Below are 16,544 nucleotides of genomic sequence, written 5' to 3'. Positions count from 1 at the left end.
TTAGTGAATCAATTGATTCACTAATCTATCTTAGTAAATGAATTGTTCAATTGATTCACTCCAGTGAAAAGTATAACTCTCTGACTACTGATACTGATTTCATGAAAAAGCATAGAAAGCTAAGGGCAGAATTTCTATTTTTAATCACAAAAGGCCCCTTCATGTGTTTGCCTGATATGGTGAAGATCTGCTTTTAATAATGTATAGTAAAATGTAAATCACTTGGAATCATCAATATTAAAGCTTAAGACATCTAACTATGCAACTAGCAAAGAAATTGCCTTGGGAGTCTGACAAAGATGTAGATGTTGCTAATAGCATTCTATACCTACCTTTATTTAGGTTTCTATGCTTATTACTTTAATATGAAATCCATTTATGTCTCCAATATGCATAGAATTTTACATTTTTCTGTGTATTATTGGGTTTGCAATTATTTTTTTAAGCTTGCCTGCATGACTCTATGGATTTTAAATGGTATTTGATAAATGATCAGTTTCCTTGGGTTATTAAATGAGAGACTAAAGTGAACAGAGCATAGGAACTAGGAGTTGGGATGAACTGGGTTTGATTCCCACTTACAACAAATGATATATTAGCTTTGTAACCATGTACAGGCAAGTCATTTAGCTTAGCTGAAACTGGGCTTTGTTCTATGAAAAATGGGGAAAATAGTGACTGTTATATGGATGAAATGAGGTAATACTTCCAAAATACTACTTTGTAAACCTTAAAGGACTACGAGTGCTCTTTTGTGCTGGAATAGCCTTTGGAACAACATCAGAGCCTCTAGAGCTGCTTCTGGTAGATGAGTATGCAGATAAACAACTCTCATACATTCATGGCAAAGACAATTTTATTTGTAAAGTGTCTTTGGAAAACTGGTCCATCAGGGACGGGCAGGGGGAAGTTAGATATGGAGCTTAAAATGGTTGAAGGCAATAGAAGAACCTATTTCTGCCAGATGTGGCATGGTTTGGACTCTGCAAACTATGAGATACATCCAAGTATAGGAATTCCAGAGGACAGAGCATAAAATTCTGTGTAAGCAGTATCCATCTATCTGGATTTAGAGACGAGGAAATCTCCAGAATGATGTAGTCTCTAGACAAGCTAAATGACAAAGACTCTATGGTCTGACCTGGCAATTAAAAAATTGTGTGTAGTACAGGGAGGAAGGAGTCACTTTGCTGATGGAGTTCTGGGTCCTTCACAGCAACTCATTGAGTAAATGATCCAACCACGAAGTTAATCAATGGATTATATATGAGAGGTTGGGGAAAGATCCTTTTTCCTTTGAGGCAGCCTAGTATAATTGAGGGAGGAAGAGCTGGCCTTGGAGCCACCCTAGTCTGAATTTAGGTCCTGTCTCTGACATATATTTACTGTGATCCTCACCAAGACCTTTAGTCTCCTGTTACTCTAGGCAACTCTCTAAGAGGACAAGCTTCTGAGAAGGCACTGACTTGAGTTGCCAAAGGCAGTTTCATTATTTGGAAGCTCAGTATAGAAATGAAAAGATGGAGGGGAAGAAGAAGAAAGAAGAGGAAGGCTAACAGAGCTTTAGAAACAGAAAAGAACTAAGTGTGCTTATGGAATTGCCAACAGCAAGTGTCAATTTAGTTATTTGCTTCCTGAAGTCTCAATTGCTTTCAAGTTATCCCAGGACCATAGGGCCCACCTGTACCTGGAATGTCTCTCACATCTCTCTCTCTGTGTCTCTTGGTCTCTTTCTCTGTCTCTGTCTCCATCTCTGTCTCTCTCTTTATAGATGTACAGATATAGACATATATATATATAAACAGATAGATAAGATAGATTGCTGTGTTTATGCCAAACAGCATGAGCTTCTCGAGAACAGAAACCTCTGAGTTTTATTTTATTTATTTATTTATTTTTGCATTCTATCCCCAGGGTTTAGTATAGTGCCTGAAACATACTTAATAAAAGCTTGCCAACTAACTGCAATAACTTTCTTCCTCCCCCGTGCATTATATCATCCTGTTTTTCTCTTAGTTTTAAAATTTCACTGTTTTAAAGGGGTCTGAAAAAGTCTATTTTCATATGACTTTATTTCCATATTTATTTCTGTGACAAAATGTTAGGTTATTTCTATCATTAAGTACACATGATGTCATATGACAGTGTATTATGAAATAGCAAATATGAATTATGTAAGCATCATGTGACTACATATATTCAATATTTTGAAATATTTAAACAGAAACTTGATTTATCAAAGTCTTCACATCAAAAATCTAGGCTGTAGCAATATCAAACTGGCAGATAATCTTCAGTAAATGTGGACAGGTTGGAAAAATTCATCAGAGAATTTGGAGTGAAAAAATCAAAGGTTGAAATCTTAGGCTTTCAACTAAAGGCAATATATTATAGTGCATATTGAAGTGGCCCCTGATCTGGACATAATTTTGAGTTCCACCATATTCATTGTCTTACCCTGCACTAATTTTATAACTGTTCAGTATCCCAGGCTAGGCTATAAATACCATTACTGACTATATGTCCCACATCAAAGACAGTTCCTCAAAAATTGGAGCTATATAATAAATGCTTGTTGAAATAAATGAAAATGAAGATTTATCATTACCAACCTCAATCTATGAATATGGGTTTTGTGAAGGTGAAGTTTAATTTTGCCAACTGAATATACTATCACTTAAATAGTAATGAAGAGAATCCTTGCCTAAGAAAGACTTGGATTCAAATCCTGCCTATAACAGATATTGAACAATTCAATTAAACTTCTAGTGCCTCCAAACAACTCTCCAAAATAATGTCTTGAAAAAAATTGCTAATCATAATTGGTAAAAGGGATTTCTTCATTGTGGGTTCTATACACCAATGAAATAACAGGTCCAAATGAAATAAAAAGCACAATTTTTTTTTCATTTTTAATAGCTGTAAGTGCTAAATGTTCTGCTACCCAAATCAGAACAAATACTACTCCACAGTTTTGAAATGCAAATAGAGTTTAATTACAGTATTGTTAATATAAGGGAAAAGAACTGTGCAATCTGCCTTTGACTACCCTGAGTGAATACAGAAAGAAAAGAAGATGGTGTATATTTTAAAACTTTGAAATCTTTGATGTAAAAACTCTTTTTCTTCTATAGGATGATGAAAAGTACTACATAATAATTGGGACTTAACAGGTTGTTATGATTGATATCAAAGAGAGATTTGTATTTCTGTCCTAATTTTTGAAAATGTGAAACTATAATTATATAGATGTCTCATACCCGTAATATATTCTTCTTTTATCAAATGGTAAAGATTTATCATATGCAATACTTGCTTTTAATAAACACTTCAGTGTTAATAATATTATGTCATTATTATTTACTCCACCTTTTAATTTGAATTAGCTTTGTTTTTTTTTTTTTAATTTACTGTGAAAAGACCATGTCAGATCATGGAGTTAGTTACACAGTGGTTAGGATGTGTAGAATGTTGACATTTACATGAGAAAGACCTGGGTACAATTCTTTATTCTTACACTCACAAGTGACCATAGGCTAGTCACCTAACTCTTCCTCAGTTTCAAAATTAGCTGCTAGTGATGTCTGATGATTTTTTTTCCTTATGAGGCTATTATAGGTAGATCCTAGAACAGTTTATTTTTAACTTTGCAGTATACCATGAATATAATAAAATAACATATTTGATATAATTAAATATTTTGTACACACACATATATACATATGTGTATATATATATATTTATTAGCTATGTGACTGTCAAGTAATTTAATATCACTTACCCAAAATAACTCACTAAGCCTAAAGTTAAAAATAATTTGCATCAGTGGAGGAAATTTTCACACTTAAAATACCTTCAAGGTCCAGTTCATAAATAAAATTTTATATGTGGGTATGTGTGTATGTATTTGTGCATGCATGTAAGTAAATGTAATAGGTTTGTATGCATATATGTATATAATATATTTGTATGTGTGTGCATGTGTGCATATACATACACACATGGGGGAATGAATGAGCATGTATTATGTACCTGTTATATGTCAAGCACTGTGATAAGTGCTTTCTTTCTCATTTGATCCTCACAAGTCTGGGAGTTAGGTATTATTATACTCATTTTACATTTGAGGAAATTAAGAGTAAGTGATATGCCCAGGATCACAGAGCTGCATATGATTTTCCACAGTCTTTGGATGCTCCATGTTTTTCTGACTGAGAATTATTTATCTACTATGCCACATTGCTTTTCAAAAATCAATCAATAAAAATAAGTTTTATGTTTTAAAAGTTTTAGTGATATTAACTATATTGTAATAAGTAGCATAAACTATTTAAAATATTGAAAACATAAATTTGGAATCTAAAATTCTATTTATCAATAAAAATTCCTCAAAAATGATTAAAATTATAGTAGTTTTAATATACTCTATATTATTTTTTTCTTTTAAAATAAGTCTTTGCTATATTAAAGGAAGACTGAAAATGTAGTATAAAATCTTTTAAAGGCTTTAGATTACCACTGCAAAATTGTAACAATTATAATCAGCAATAATTATTCCCCTCAAAAGTATGATAATCAGAGTAATTTTAATGAATTGTTTATTTACTGACCCATAGAGGATGTCTGTTATATGAAAAAATAGTCCATAAAACCACCTGATAACTTTCCTTCTCTTCCTATTTGTCTGAATGTAGGTATAACCACAGTGCTAACAATGACAACACTGAGTACCATTGCCAGGAAATCCCTCCCTAAGGTTTCCTATGTGACAGCTATGGATCTCTTTGTTTCTGTTTGCTTCATTTTTGTTTTTGCCGCCTTGATGGAATATGGAACACTGCATTATTTTACCAGCAACAAGAAGGGGAAGAAACCTAAAGACAGGAAGTCCAAACATAAGTCCAGGGTATGTTGAAGTTTATATTTCTGTCACCCCCATCTGCCTATAAAGTGTTGGGAAGTGCATGTATGTTATTTTGTTTATAATAAAATGCTTGAGGCATGGATTATGGTAGAGAATGAGTGAAAAAGAAAGTAAATACTAGTAAGTACTCCTCTGATTCAAAAATTACCTGTGAGACCTTTGGAAGATAATTCCATACCAGCATACATTTCTTCTTTTAGTTTAGGTCATTTGAAATTCTTAACCATTTTTATACTAAGATCTTCCCTCTTGCATTTTAACTTTGTTATAGGATTTCAGGTTCAATATGAACTTGATGCACTCCACTGAAACAATTTTTCTAAAGAAATATTTTCTTAAAAGGTGTGATGCTACTTATTTTTCATTCTAAACCCCCCCCCAAAAAAGTAAAATTTTATTTATCCCATCTCCACCATTTATCCTCTTCCTACACATATACTTTCATTTGGCATGAAATTAGGAAGTTGAAGTGAATAACATAATACTTCAATCAATAGATATTAACACAATTTACCACTGTTGGTGAGCCTGGGAGGTGTAGCCATCTACTTTTTCCCCCAGACTTTTTTTCAGATACTTACAAGGTTGAAAATAGTCCATAGGAAAAATAGTACAGGGTTCTCCTTGCTTCTAGAAATAAGGAGGTATGAAACCCCAGATTATCATCCTCTTCAACTTGAAAATGCTTCATTTTCAGGTTTTTTTTTTTTTCCTCACCTCATTTTGCCTCTTTACTCCTTCACTTTTCACTCTCATTCACTTCTGGGATATTTTGCAATTCATTTAAATGAAAAACCATTTACACGAGTCTCAGTGCCAGAAGTCTGATTCCTTGCTATTCTTTCATGGGCACACTGATATATCCAGTTGTCTGATTAGTTCCTTTGGGAATCAATGAGATCTTCCCACTGAAAAAAAAGGAGATGTATCCCAAGAGAATAGAGCCCATTATCAGTCATGCATCCATTCATATTTGCATTTCAGAATTAGCTTCTCTCTCTGCCTTTACTTGAGATTATTTTAGTTTATCTCTCATACAAACCAAAGTCAATAAATGAAACAGCCCCTTAGAGAACATTCAAGGCAGATAGAACATAACCAACTATGTTGTGAATGGAGAGAAAGAAACTTTTCCACACTTCTGTTTTAACTCAAGCTAAACATCCCCTTCAATGTCAAGTTTCTCCATATGTTCATCAGTAGCCACTTTATTCAATTAAATTATTCTTTTAAACACTGGCATCTAACATGGTTCTTCTTAGTAGAAAGTTTTATGTATTTCTCGAAGTTACATTTGGAGGAACATAAAAATTGGAAAGCACATACGAAAGAGACAACATCTATAGATCTCATGTGATTGGAAAAAAATGCACAACAAACCCTAAGACATGTCATAAAAATGTTTACAAATTATGGTCAATATGTAGAAGAGAGAGAGAACTTGATGTAGTGATAGAGACCCAGCCTGAGAGTCTGTAAGATGTTTCTACCCCACATGTGACATAGACTGGCTGTATGACCTTGGAAAAATTTGCTTACTAACTCAGTCTACACAGAACTCCCTAAGACTATAAATTACCATTCAGGGGCTTCTTTCTGTTGGTGTAGGGAATTTCCTTATTAGAAAATGAGAGAAAAGGTAATGAAAAAGAGGGGCTTTGGCACAGGGCTAAAGGTGGACTCCAGAAAACCTGGATTCTATTTCTGTCTATGATACTTATTGGTTGTAGGACCTCGGACAGATCATCTATCCTCCTAGAATCTGTGAGAACTCTATGAGTTAGTTATGAAGTTATATGTGGGTTCTGAGTAGCAGTGCTGGAGAGTGCCCTTAGATCCACAGTGTATGAAGATAGTAAGATTAAAGAGTTAAAGGAATACAATTTCAGTTATATTATTTTATTTTAAGATTGCAGTGGTCTTTGCAGCACCCTATTGAAAGTGTTAATAAGTTAGTGGTGGGACCCATGAATTTGCAATTACATATTGTGCTCTTATTGAGGATTAAAAAAAAAAGGATTTCCTTTAGCACTTGTTAAAAACTGAGCTCCAAGAGTTCAAAGCCATTTTCCTTTCTTTTTAGTTCAGTTATGCTCCCTTGCAAATTCTTTCAACTCTAGATGGCATGCTGAGTGAAAAACTGGGATCAGTGATCAAATCTGATTCTCCCCCATGGTTTGGTGTTCAGCCATATGGTCTTGTTAATCAGGTGGATTGTAGCACATTTTCATGTTTTATAGACAGCTGTGCATACTTCTGTCTACAAACCATATACTTGAAGCCCTTATGGAATCTCTGTCTCTTTTCTGCTCCAGACTAAGCAACCAAACAGTAAGCTTGGTGCCAAAAAATCTGCGTGATATCTAGCCATCACATCTGTTTATCCTCTTCTGTCTCAAACAGCTTCCCCCTGAAAATATGAGCTTTTACAAGTCAAAATTTCTGATGTTTATGTATATATGTTTATGTACATATGCGTACACATACATATATACAAACATACACAAATGCACATATATGTGTGCTGTGTGTGTGTACACACAGAGAGACAAATATATGACTAGCTAGACATGTAGAAATAGATAAATATTCTTTTTGCTGATTTCTTCATGGCAATCCTAGGGCCTGATGTCACAGCTGCTGGTTGAGAGCAACTGAAAAGTCGGGGCATCTTCCTTGAAGCACAGAGACAACACATACCATAACACAGTTGGTGGAAAATTCTCAACCCTTAGTCCTTGGATTCTTTGTTTAAGGAAGATCTACAACTTCAAAATAATTAAGTTATAGCTACAGTGAGAAATTATAAGATACATTTTTCAATCTGTCAGTTTCTAAGAGTTTAGTAAAAAAATTGTTCATTTACGTTAATTATTTTGAGCCACACATATTATTGCAGTGTCATTTATCATGGTCTCTATTTTTATTTCTAAATGGTTGAGTCTTTTTTTTAAAGAAAAGCTATATAAATTAAGTAAAACATATTGCACCTTAATAAAATATATCTGTATTGTTCAGTCAAAAGTTATTAGGGAACAACAGTAGTTAAATAACCATTGGGTTTCTTTAACTGGGATTTTCAGCTAAAATCCCCAGGTAAGCAAGTGAATTTTTTTTTATTATTCCAGATCCATATAATACCACTATTGAATTCTTAATCCAGCAAAGCCCTGAAGAAGATGATCAAAATTAATCAAGGGAACCAGAAAGCCTTCATAGAAGACATAGTATGTGACTTTAACTTTAAATGATAGGTAGAAATTCTACAGGGAAATCAAGGAGACCATGGAGAACAATACAATAAGTGTGTAGAGACAGGAAAGTACAGGCAAATATCACAATGTAATTAATACCATAGAATATGTGGAAGGGTACAACATGAAATAAGATGAGAAAGGTAAAACAATGGCAAATTACGGAGACATAAGAGGAGTTAATTTTTACTTGGAAGGTAGTCAATAAACTATCATTGAATATTTGTAGATGGGGCAGTGTTGAATCATCAGAATTATGAATAATGGATATTATTTTGGAAGAATTTACAATGATAGTTAAAAGGGAAAGAAAGTAAACATAAGAAGAGAAAATTATTTCAAGATTCTAACACAGAGGGTAACAGGGGTCCATATTACTGTGGTGGCAGTAGGAATGATGAGGAGGACATGAATGGGAGATATATCAGTGAAATTGATAAAATGTGATTCCCTGATTATGAGAGGTGATTTGAGAAGGAAATAAGAGGGAAGAATCAAAGATAAAACCAAGGTTTTGAGCATAAAAGATTAAACAAAATAATGCAACTAAGGGAATTAGTTAAAAATAGGAGTAAGTTGAACAGGTAAATAAAAGGATCTCTGTTTTGAATATATTGATTTTGAGGTTGTTATGGAATGCCCAGGTGGAGATATCTTGTAGGAATTTTGAAGGAGTGAATTCATACCTCAGAAAAGAAAGCAAGGACTGAGATTTTGACTTAGAAGTCATTTTCTTGGAAACAGCGAGTAATTTTGTAACTTTTCTAGGACTCACTTTCTTAAACTCTAAAATGAAGAGGTTGGGCTAGATGAACTCAAAGATCTCTTACATTGATAAATCTCTAATCCTAGGAGCCTATAATTCAATGAAATTTATTTTTTAAATTTTCTTAATTTTAATATTTTCCCCAATTGCATTTAAAAACAATTTTAAGATTCATTTAAATATATTTTCTGAGTTCCAAATCTTTCTCCCTTCCTATCCTCTCCCCCTTATTGAAAAGACAAATAATTTGATATAGGTCATATATGTGCAGTCATGCCAAACATATTTCCATGTTACTCATGTTGTGAAAGAAAACAGGAAAAATAAAATAAAGAACTCATATGCTTCCATATTCATTCAGATTCCATCAGTTCTTCTCTGGAGGTGGATAGCATTTTTCATCATAAGTCCTTCAGAATTGTCTTGGATCATTGAAAATAGCTAAGTTATATACAGTTGATCATTATACAACATTGCTGCTTCTGTATTTAATATTCTCCTGGTTCCACTCATGTCACTTTGCATCAGTTCATGTAAGTCTCCCCAGGTGTTTTTATGAGAGTATACTGGTCATTATTTATTAGAGCACAATAGTATCCCATCACAATCATATACCACAACTTGTTCAGACATTCCTCAATTGATGGGTATCCCCTCAATTTTCAATTCTTTGCTACTATTAAAGATTTGCTATAAAAAATGTGTATGTATAGGTCATTTTCCCTTCCATTTATGTTTTATCTCTTTGTAATACATACCTAGTAGTGGTATTATTTGGTCAAAGGGTATGCAAAGTTTTGTTGGCCTTTGGGCATATTTCCAAATTGCTACACAGGATAGTTAGATCAGTTCACAACTCCACCCATAGTGCTGTAGTATCTCAATTTTCCAACATCACCTCCAATATTTGTCATTTTCCTTTTTTTTTTCATATTAGTCAATCTGTGTGGGGTGCTACCTCAGAGTTGTTTTAAAATGTATTTCTCTAATTAATAGTGATTTAAAGCATTTTTTTCATATGACTATAGAGAGCTTTGCTTACTTCATCTGAAAATTGCCTTTCACATTCTTTGACCATTCATCACTTGGGGAATGCCTCTATTTTCTATAAATCTCACTCAATTCTCTATGTATTTGAGAAATAAAGTTTTTATCAGAGGACCTTGCTATAAATTTTATGCAATTATAATTACTATGAGTTTTCCTCCATCTATTTTTGCCTATTTATCCTATGTTCTCTCTTTTCACCTTGTCCAATGTCAAACGTGTTTTGCCTCTGACTTTTACCTCACCCAATGTGCTCTCCCTTCTATCAATCTTGCCCCTTCCTCTAATGTCCTTCCCCTCCTACTTTCCTGTATTATAAGATAGATTCCTGTAACCGAGTGTGTCTATTATTCCTTACTTCCCTACCCCCCCCCCCCGCCCAAATTCAATGAGATTTAATGAGTCCAAAAAGGAAAGAAAAATGGGTCATGGATAGAGGATGGAGGGAAACCTACCCTAATAGTTTAGAAGAAGAATAAGGTGCTAGCAAAAGAGAAAGTGAAGGAATTATCATCCATCATCCATTAGCATGAACAACTAACAACATGTAAATGTAGATAATTCAAAGAGAAAGAGGACTGAGAAAAGGCCACTGGATTTGGTGATTTGTTTATCAAAAGTGTCTTTTCAGACCACAGCTTTGAATGATAGGGTAAAATCGGTTTTCAATAGGTTAAGCAAAGTATGGATGACAAAGAAGTGGAACATTGAATATTCATGGATTTTTCCAAAATGGTGACCAGGAAGGATAGTAGGAAGATGAGATAGACTTTGGATTAGAAAGGTATTTTTTTTACTTAATAAAACTTGAAGATGTTTGCAGGCAGCTGAAAATGAGTAATTGGAAGTTATTGATGGGACTGATGTGCCAATCAAAGTCATCTGTCCTGTGGAATGTTACCCTGAGGAGTCTTCTGAGCCTAGCCATAATGAAATAATCAAAGCCTTGTGATACAAAGTCATCACCACCATACCCTCTCAGCCTTCTTTGCATCCAATATCACTTAAATGTCTATTTTTGAGGGTACTTTCAGAAACTATCCATGTCTCTTAGAGAGACAGCTCTAAAAAAAGGGATGAGGGTCCCAGAAAGTGACTGAAACACAGCCATATTTATTTCAGGGAGATGAATATCAGCAACAACAGAATTTTCAGGCATGTTAAAAATTCTTGTGAATGGCATTTGGCAAATCTCCTGGAAAAGAATATGTGACAGTGGTTGCAACAAGTAGCTTACTTGAACAGCTATGAAGGGTCGGGGACTGACTATAAAGTATGTTAAAATGACCATTTAGTAACACTATGGGTGGGGAATATAGGCCTGTTCCATAAGTTAAGCAGTAACCCAGAATTATTTTTAATTAATAATTAAATAAATCTTGGAATTTGATTTTAATTTCAACTTCAAAGAGAGAACTATTTCCTGAGCATGGTAAGTTCCCTGCTGCTTTCAGGGACAGTTTCCTAGTCATAAAAGTTGTCATTGTAGGAAAGAGATGTAACTGAAAGCCCAGATTCCACCCCATTCCATAGTATTGAAAAATTCACATGAAATAAATCAAACTCTCTCTCTCTGTCTCTCTCTCTCTCTCTTTCTCTGTCTCTCTCTGTGTCTCTCTGTCTCTCTGACTCTGTCTGTCTCTCTGTCTCTCTCTCTCATCTTTGCATCATTATTCATTATTAGCTGTGACTAGGCTTAAGTGAATTTTTAAAATGCATTTTTCCTTGGGTGCAGTTAAGATAAGCAGACTTCTACTGGACACATTTCACTGGATAATTCTTCAGTGGTTTCCAGTATACAAATCAATACATTCCCAATATTCTATTCCATTGCTGGAGTGACAGCTAGTTTGTTACTTTGGCAAATAGATATAGTCATGTGTATATTTGTTCAAATAAGCAGGATTATTTGAACACATACATGATATTTTCCCTTTTAAAGTTATTTAGTATATATGCTGGTCATGTAAAATATATTTCATAGTTATTATTTTATAGTTATTATAAAATTATAAATCTTCTACATAGGTCATTTGTAAAAATTTGCTGCCAAAAATATCTGTTAGGAGCAATAATAGAACAAGATCTCTCACTTATAAGACTTGAAAAACACTTCATGTATGGCACTCCAACTCATATTTCTATACTTTTGCATGGGTCATGCCCCATACCTGTAATTCGCCCTTTCCTCCCTTCTGCCTCATGTAACCTCCCACTGTATTTAAGAATATGTTCAAGCACTACTTTCTACCAGATGTTTTCCTAATCCTGCAAACTGCTGGTGACCCCTCACTAACTATCTATTATTTAGATACCTCATCTGTGTCATATTTATTCTGTACACATTTATTACATGTAAAATTTTATGTGTACAGGTTGTCTTTCCCCATGAAATAATAACTCCTTAAGAGAAGAGATTGTTTCATCTTTCATCATTGGATCTTTAGTATTTAGCAGAATGCCTGATGCAGAGGTTCTTAATAAATGTTTATGAATTGGTTGATTATTAATGTGAGCTTTACAGAAATGCTGTGAAGAACCTAATATTCTAAAATTTATAAGTATTGTTTCTAATGAGATTAGAGCTATAAAACTAGAAAGGATCTTGGATTGTGTTTCCCACCCCCCCCATTAACTTATATGTATTCCATAAGTCAATTATGAAAACAGAAAAATGTTCAAGGACATGGACAAAGAGACAAATATGCACATTTTCATTATGCCATTAGTATCCTTTTCTGAGTTTTGAATGGGCAGGAAATAAGATAATATTTCTTTTTTTGTTGTTTGTTTGTTTTTTTAATGCTTTACTAAATTCTGATTTACATCATCTGTTTCTGCCAAATTTTGAGTTACAAATTTTCTCCCCATTTCTCCCCCACCCGCCGCCCCAAAATAGCAGTCCCACAGGATATCCCCTCCTCCAATCTGCTCTCTCCCATATTTTCCCCCATAACCCTTTCCACTTTTCCAGTGGATCTCTATTTTGCCTCAGTGCCTGCACATCCCATTTCCCAATTACGTGTAAGATGGCATTAATTTAATACATATATACATATATATATATACATATACATATTTGAATATTTGATTTCAAAACTTTCAATTGCAGATTCATTCCCCTCCTTCCCCATCACCCACCCCTACTGGGAAGATACGCAGTTCAGTATAGGTTGCACATGTGTGGCTAATGCAAAACAATAACATAGTAGATACATTGTAAAAGACTGATTACACTTCCCTCCCTCCCATCCCACCCACCTCCCACCCGCTCTACTCTCCACTTTGATCCCGTCTATTTTCAAAAGTGGGTGCTTCCAACCTCCCTCCCCCCCAGCCTACCCTCCCTTCTATCATCCCCCCCTCTCATCCCCTTCTCCTCCTATTCTCCTGGAGGGTGAGATAACCTATTTAGTGTGTATTTCACTCCCTCCTCAAGCCAAATTCAATGGGAATAAGGTTGAACCATTCCCTTTTGCCTTCCTATTCTTCCCCTCCATTGTAATCATTTTCCCTTGCCTCTCCTGTATGAGATAGTTTACCCCAATCTGTCTCTCCCCATCTCCTCTCATTATATTCCTCTCACCTCTTAATTTCACCTTTTAAGCATCATTCCTTCCTGTTAAATTGAACCTGTGCCCTCTATCTATATATACCTGTAAACATATATACATACATTCACATATGTATTTATATGCCCATATAACCTCATATATAGAAAAAAAAAAATATATATATATATATATATATATATATATATATTTCTAATGCCTTCAACTACTGAGAAGAGTTTCATAAGTTACAATTATTGTTTCTCCATGTAGGAAAGTTAATAGTTCAACTTTGATAAGTTCCTTATGATTCCTTTTCCCTGTTCACCTTCTCAGGCTTCTCTTGATTCTTGTATCTGAATGTCAAATTTTCTATTCAACTCTGGTTTTTTCAGCAAAAATGCTTGAAAGTCCTCTATTCCATTGAATGACCATATTTTCCCCTGAAACATGATACTCAGTTTTGCTGGGTAGGTAACTCTTGGTTTTAATCCCTGCTCCTTTGCCCTCCGGAATATCATATTCCAAGCCCTTCAATCCCTCAGTTTAGAACCTGCCAGATCCTGGGTTATCCTAATTGTGTTTCCACAATATTCAAATTGTTTCTTCCTGGCTGCTTGAAATATTCTCTCCTTAATCTGGGAATTCCAGAATCTGGCTATAATATTACTAGGAGTCTTCTTTTTGGGATTTTTTTCAGGAGGTGATCGGTGGATTCTTTCAACCTCTATTTTGCCCTCTGGTACTAAAACATCAGGGCAGTTTTCTTTGAGAATTTCCTGGAGGATGATTTCTAGGTTCTTACTTTGGTCATGGCTTTCAGGCAGTCCAATAATTTTTAAATTATCTCTCCTGGATCTATTTTCCAGGTCAGTGGTTTTTCCCCACGATATATTTCACATTGCCTTCTATTCTTTCATTTGTTTGGATCTGTTTAACAGCATCTTGATTTCTCTTAAAGTCATTAGCTTCCATTTGCTCCAATCTAATTCTGAAGCAATGATTCTCCTCATTGAGTTTTTGAGATTATTTTTCCATCAGGCAAATTCGGCTTTTTAAGGCCTTCTTCTCTTCATTGCCTTTTTGGGCCTCCTTTGCCATTTGAGTCAGTCTGTTTTTTAAGGTATTATTTTCCTCAGTCAGGCTGTTGACTCTCATTTCATAATTTTCTTGCATTTTTCTCATTTCTCTTCCCAATTTTTCCTCCACTTCTCTTATCTGCTTCTTAAGGTCCTCTATGGCTTGTAACCAGCTTGTATTTCCTTTGAAGCTTTTGGTGCAGGAGTTCTGACTTCACTGCTTTCCTCCTGTTCCATGCTTTGCTCCTTTTTGTCCCCAAAATAGGAGTGTATTGTTGGAATCTTCTGTCTGTTTTGTTTCCTTTGCCTCCTCATTTTGCCACTCAATTACTTGACTTAAGGGCTTTTTGCCACAGTAGGACTCTGCCACCAGACAGGGGAGTTTCGTCCCAAATGCTGGGGTTTTCTCATCTGCCAGAGGTATTAGATGGGTGCCCTCTCTGAGGTCTCCACATGCTCTGGCAAGCTGGGCACACACCCCAGAACCTCCACCCTAGACTGCAGTCCAGATGCAAGCAGGTTAAAGCAAGAGCAATTACCCCTCAGACTGGTGCTTGTTCCCCCTACACTCTGCAGGCCTTTTCACCCTGAGGGTAAAAGCCACGCACTCCCACTTCCTGGTCCCAAAGTCTAGACTGCACTGACCTCTCACTTTGTCCTTTGTGTCTATGTGTTGATAATTCTGGAAATGGCCACAGCTACTGCTGATCTGGAGTCCCTCTGGCCAGCAGCTTGTGAGGCCCGCCCTGGGGCCAAAGCCTTGGCATGGTGCTGGGCTTGTCTCCCAGAGCACTGCTCTGGATTCCAGCCCACCTGCCGGGGTGTCCTCCGTGGGAGGTTAGCTTCTCTGTGTCATTTTGTGGGTTCTGCAGCTCCAAATTTTGTTTAGAGTCCCCTTTTTACATGGATTGGGGAAGGTGCAAGCCGGAGCTTTGGGAAGGTCGTGCTTCTACTCTGCTATCTTGGCTCCGCCCCTTAAAACTTAAAACACTACATAAGTGTCAACTGTTATTATTAATTCAATGAGAAAAATTCAATATGTTCTTTTATTCAGAAATCCCCTGCAGTTACAGTACGCACTGGATCTACATTGATTCCAATGAACAGCATTTCTCATCCACAACAACGAGAGGATGATTATGGATATCAATGCTTGGAAGGCAAAGACTGTGCCAGCTTCTTCTGTTGTTTTGAGGACTGCCGAACAGGATCGTGGAGGGAAGGAAGAATACACATCCGAGTTGCCAAAATTGACTCCTATTCCCGTATATTTTTCCCAACAGCTTTTGCTCTATTTAATCTTGTTTATTGGATTGGCTACCTATACTTGTAAATTCCCATTGCTCCCAAATATTAACAAAGCCAAGTTAAACATAGATATCATTCAATGTAACTCAGCTACATGAAGTTTATTTTTTTACCAATGCAAAAAAAAAAAAAAGAAAACAGTGGTTTCTTTGAACATTCCATCACTATCTTTCTGAGGCTTCTATAGTTGTAGCATTTAGACCAAAGTTAAACACATATAAATTACAGTTGATGACACTGTTAGCCCTTAGTAAGAAGAATATCAACATACTATTTATTTTTACCTACACTCAATGTTTTTAAAAATCAATTTACTTTCTATAAACACAATTTCAAACATGTAAGCACTCTATTTTGTCTGATGTTATATTTAAATGTATTCCCAAAGTTTGTTTAGAGAGGCTAATTCTCAAAAAGGAAAATGCTCACTTTTTTTCCTAACCATTTTTTTTTCAGGTTGGAGGGGTTACTGTCCCAAACTTATTGAATGTATATAGCAAATTTTAAATTTTTTTAATTCACAAAATTTTAAGTTTTTTTCTCTTACATTTACCCCTTTCATTGAAAGAAAAAAATTAACAATCATTTTATTATACTCAAACTAAAAGAAAATAT

General features: G+C 35.1%; 1 protein-coding gene across 1 annotated transcript in view; it reads left to right on the top strand.

Annotated features, from left to right (window-relative positions):
* The window catches only part of GABRG1 (gamma-aminobutyric acid type A receptor subunit gamma1), a 99,023-nt gene extending 82,764 nt beyond the window's left edge, over window positions 1-16,259 (top strand). Inside the window, exons 6-7 of the mRNA XM_069105088.1 lie at window positions 4,695-4,906; window positions 15,676-16,259. Coding sequence (XP_068961189.1) covers window positions 4,695-4,906; window positions 15,676-15,954 — 491 coding nt within the window. The 3' untranslated portion in view covers window positions 15,955-16,259. The remainder of the gene's footprint in view (window positions 1-4,694; window positions 4,907-15,675) is intronic.
* Window positions 16,260-16,544: the final 285 nt, after the last annotated feature.

The sequence above is a fragment of the Petaurus breviceps genome, unplaced genomic scaffold, assembly GCF_028583685.1.
Source record: "Petaurus breviceps papuanus isolate PSGF00001 unplaced genomic scaffold, PetGlider_PUasm1.0 76, whole genome shotgun sequence".
Lineage (NCBI taxonomy): Eukaryota > Metazoa > Chordata > Mammalia > Diprotodontia > Petauridae > Petaurus > Petaurus breviceps.
This window is presented reverse-complemented; position numbering and strand designations above follow the sequence as displayed.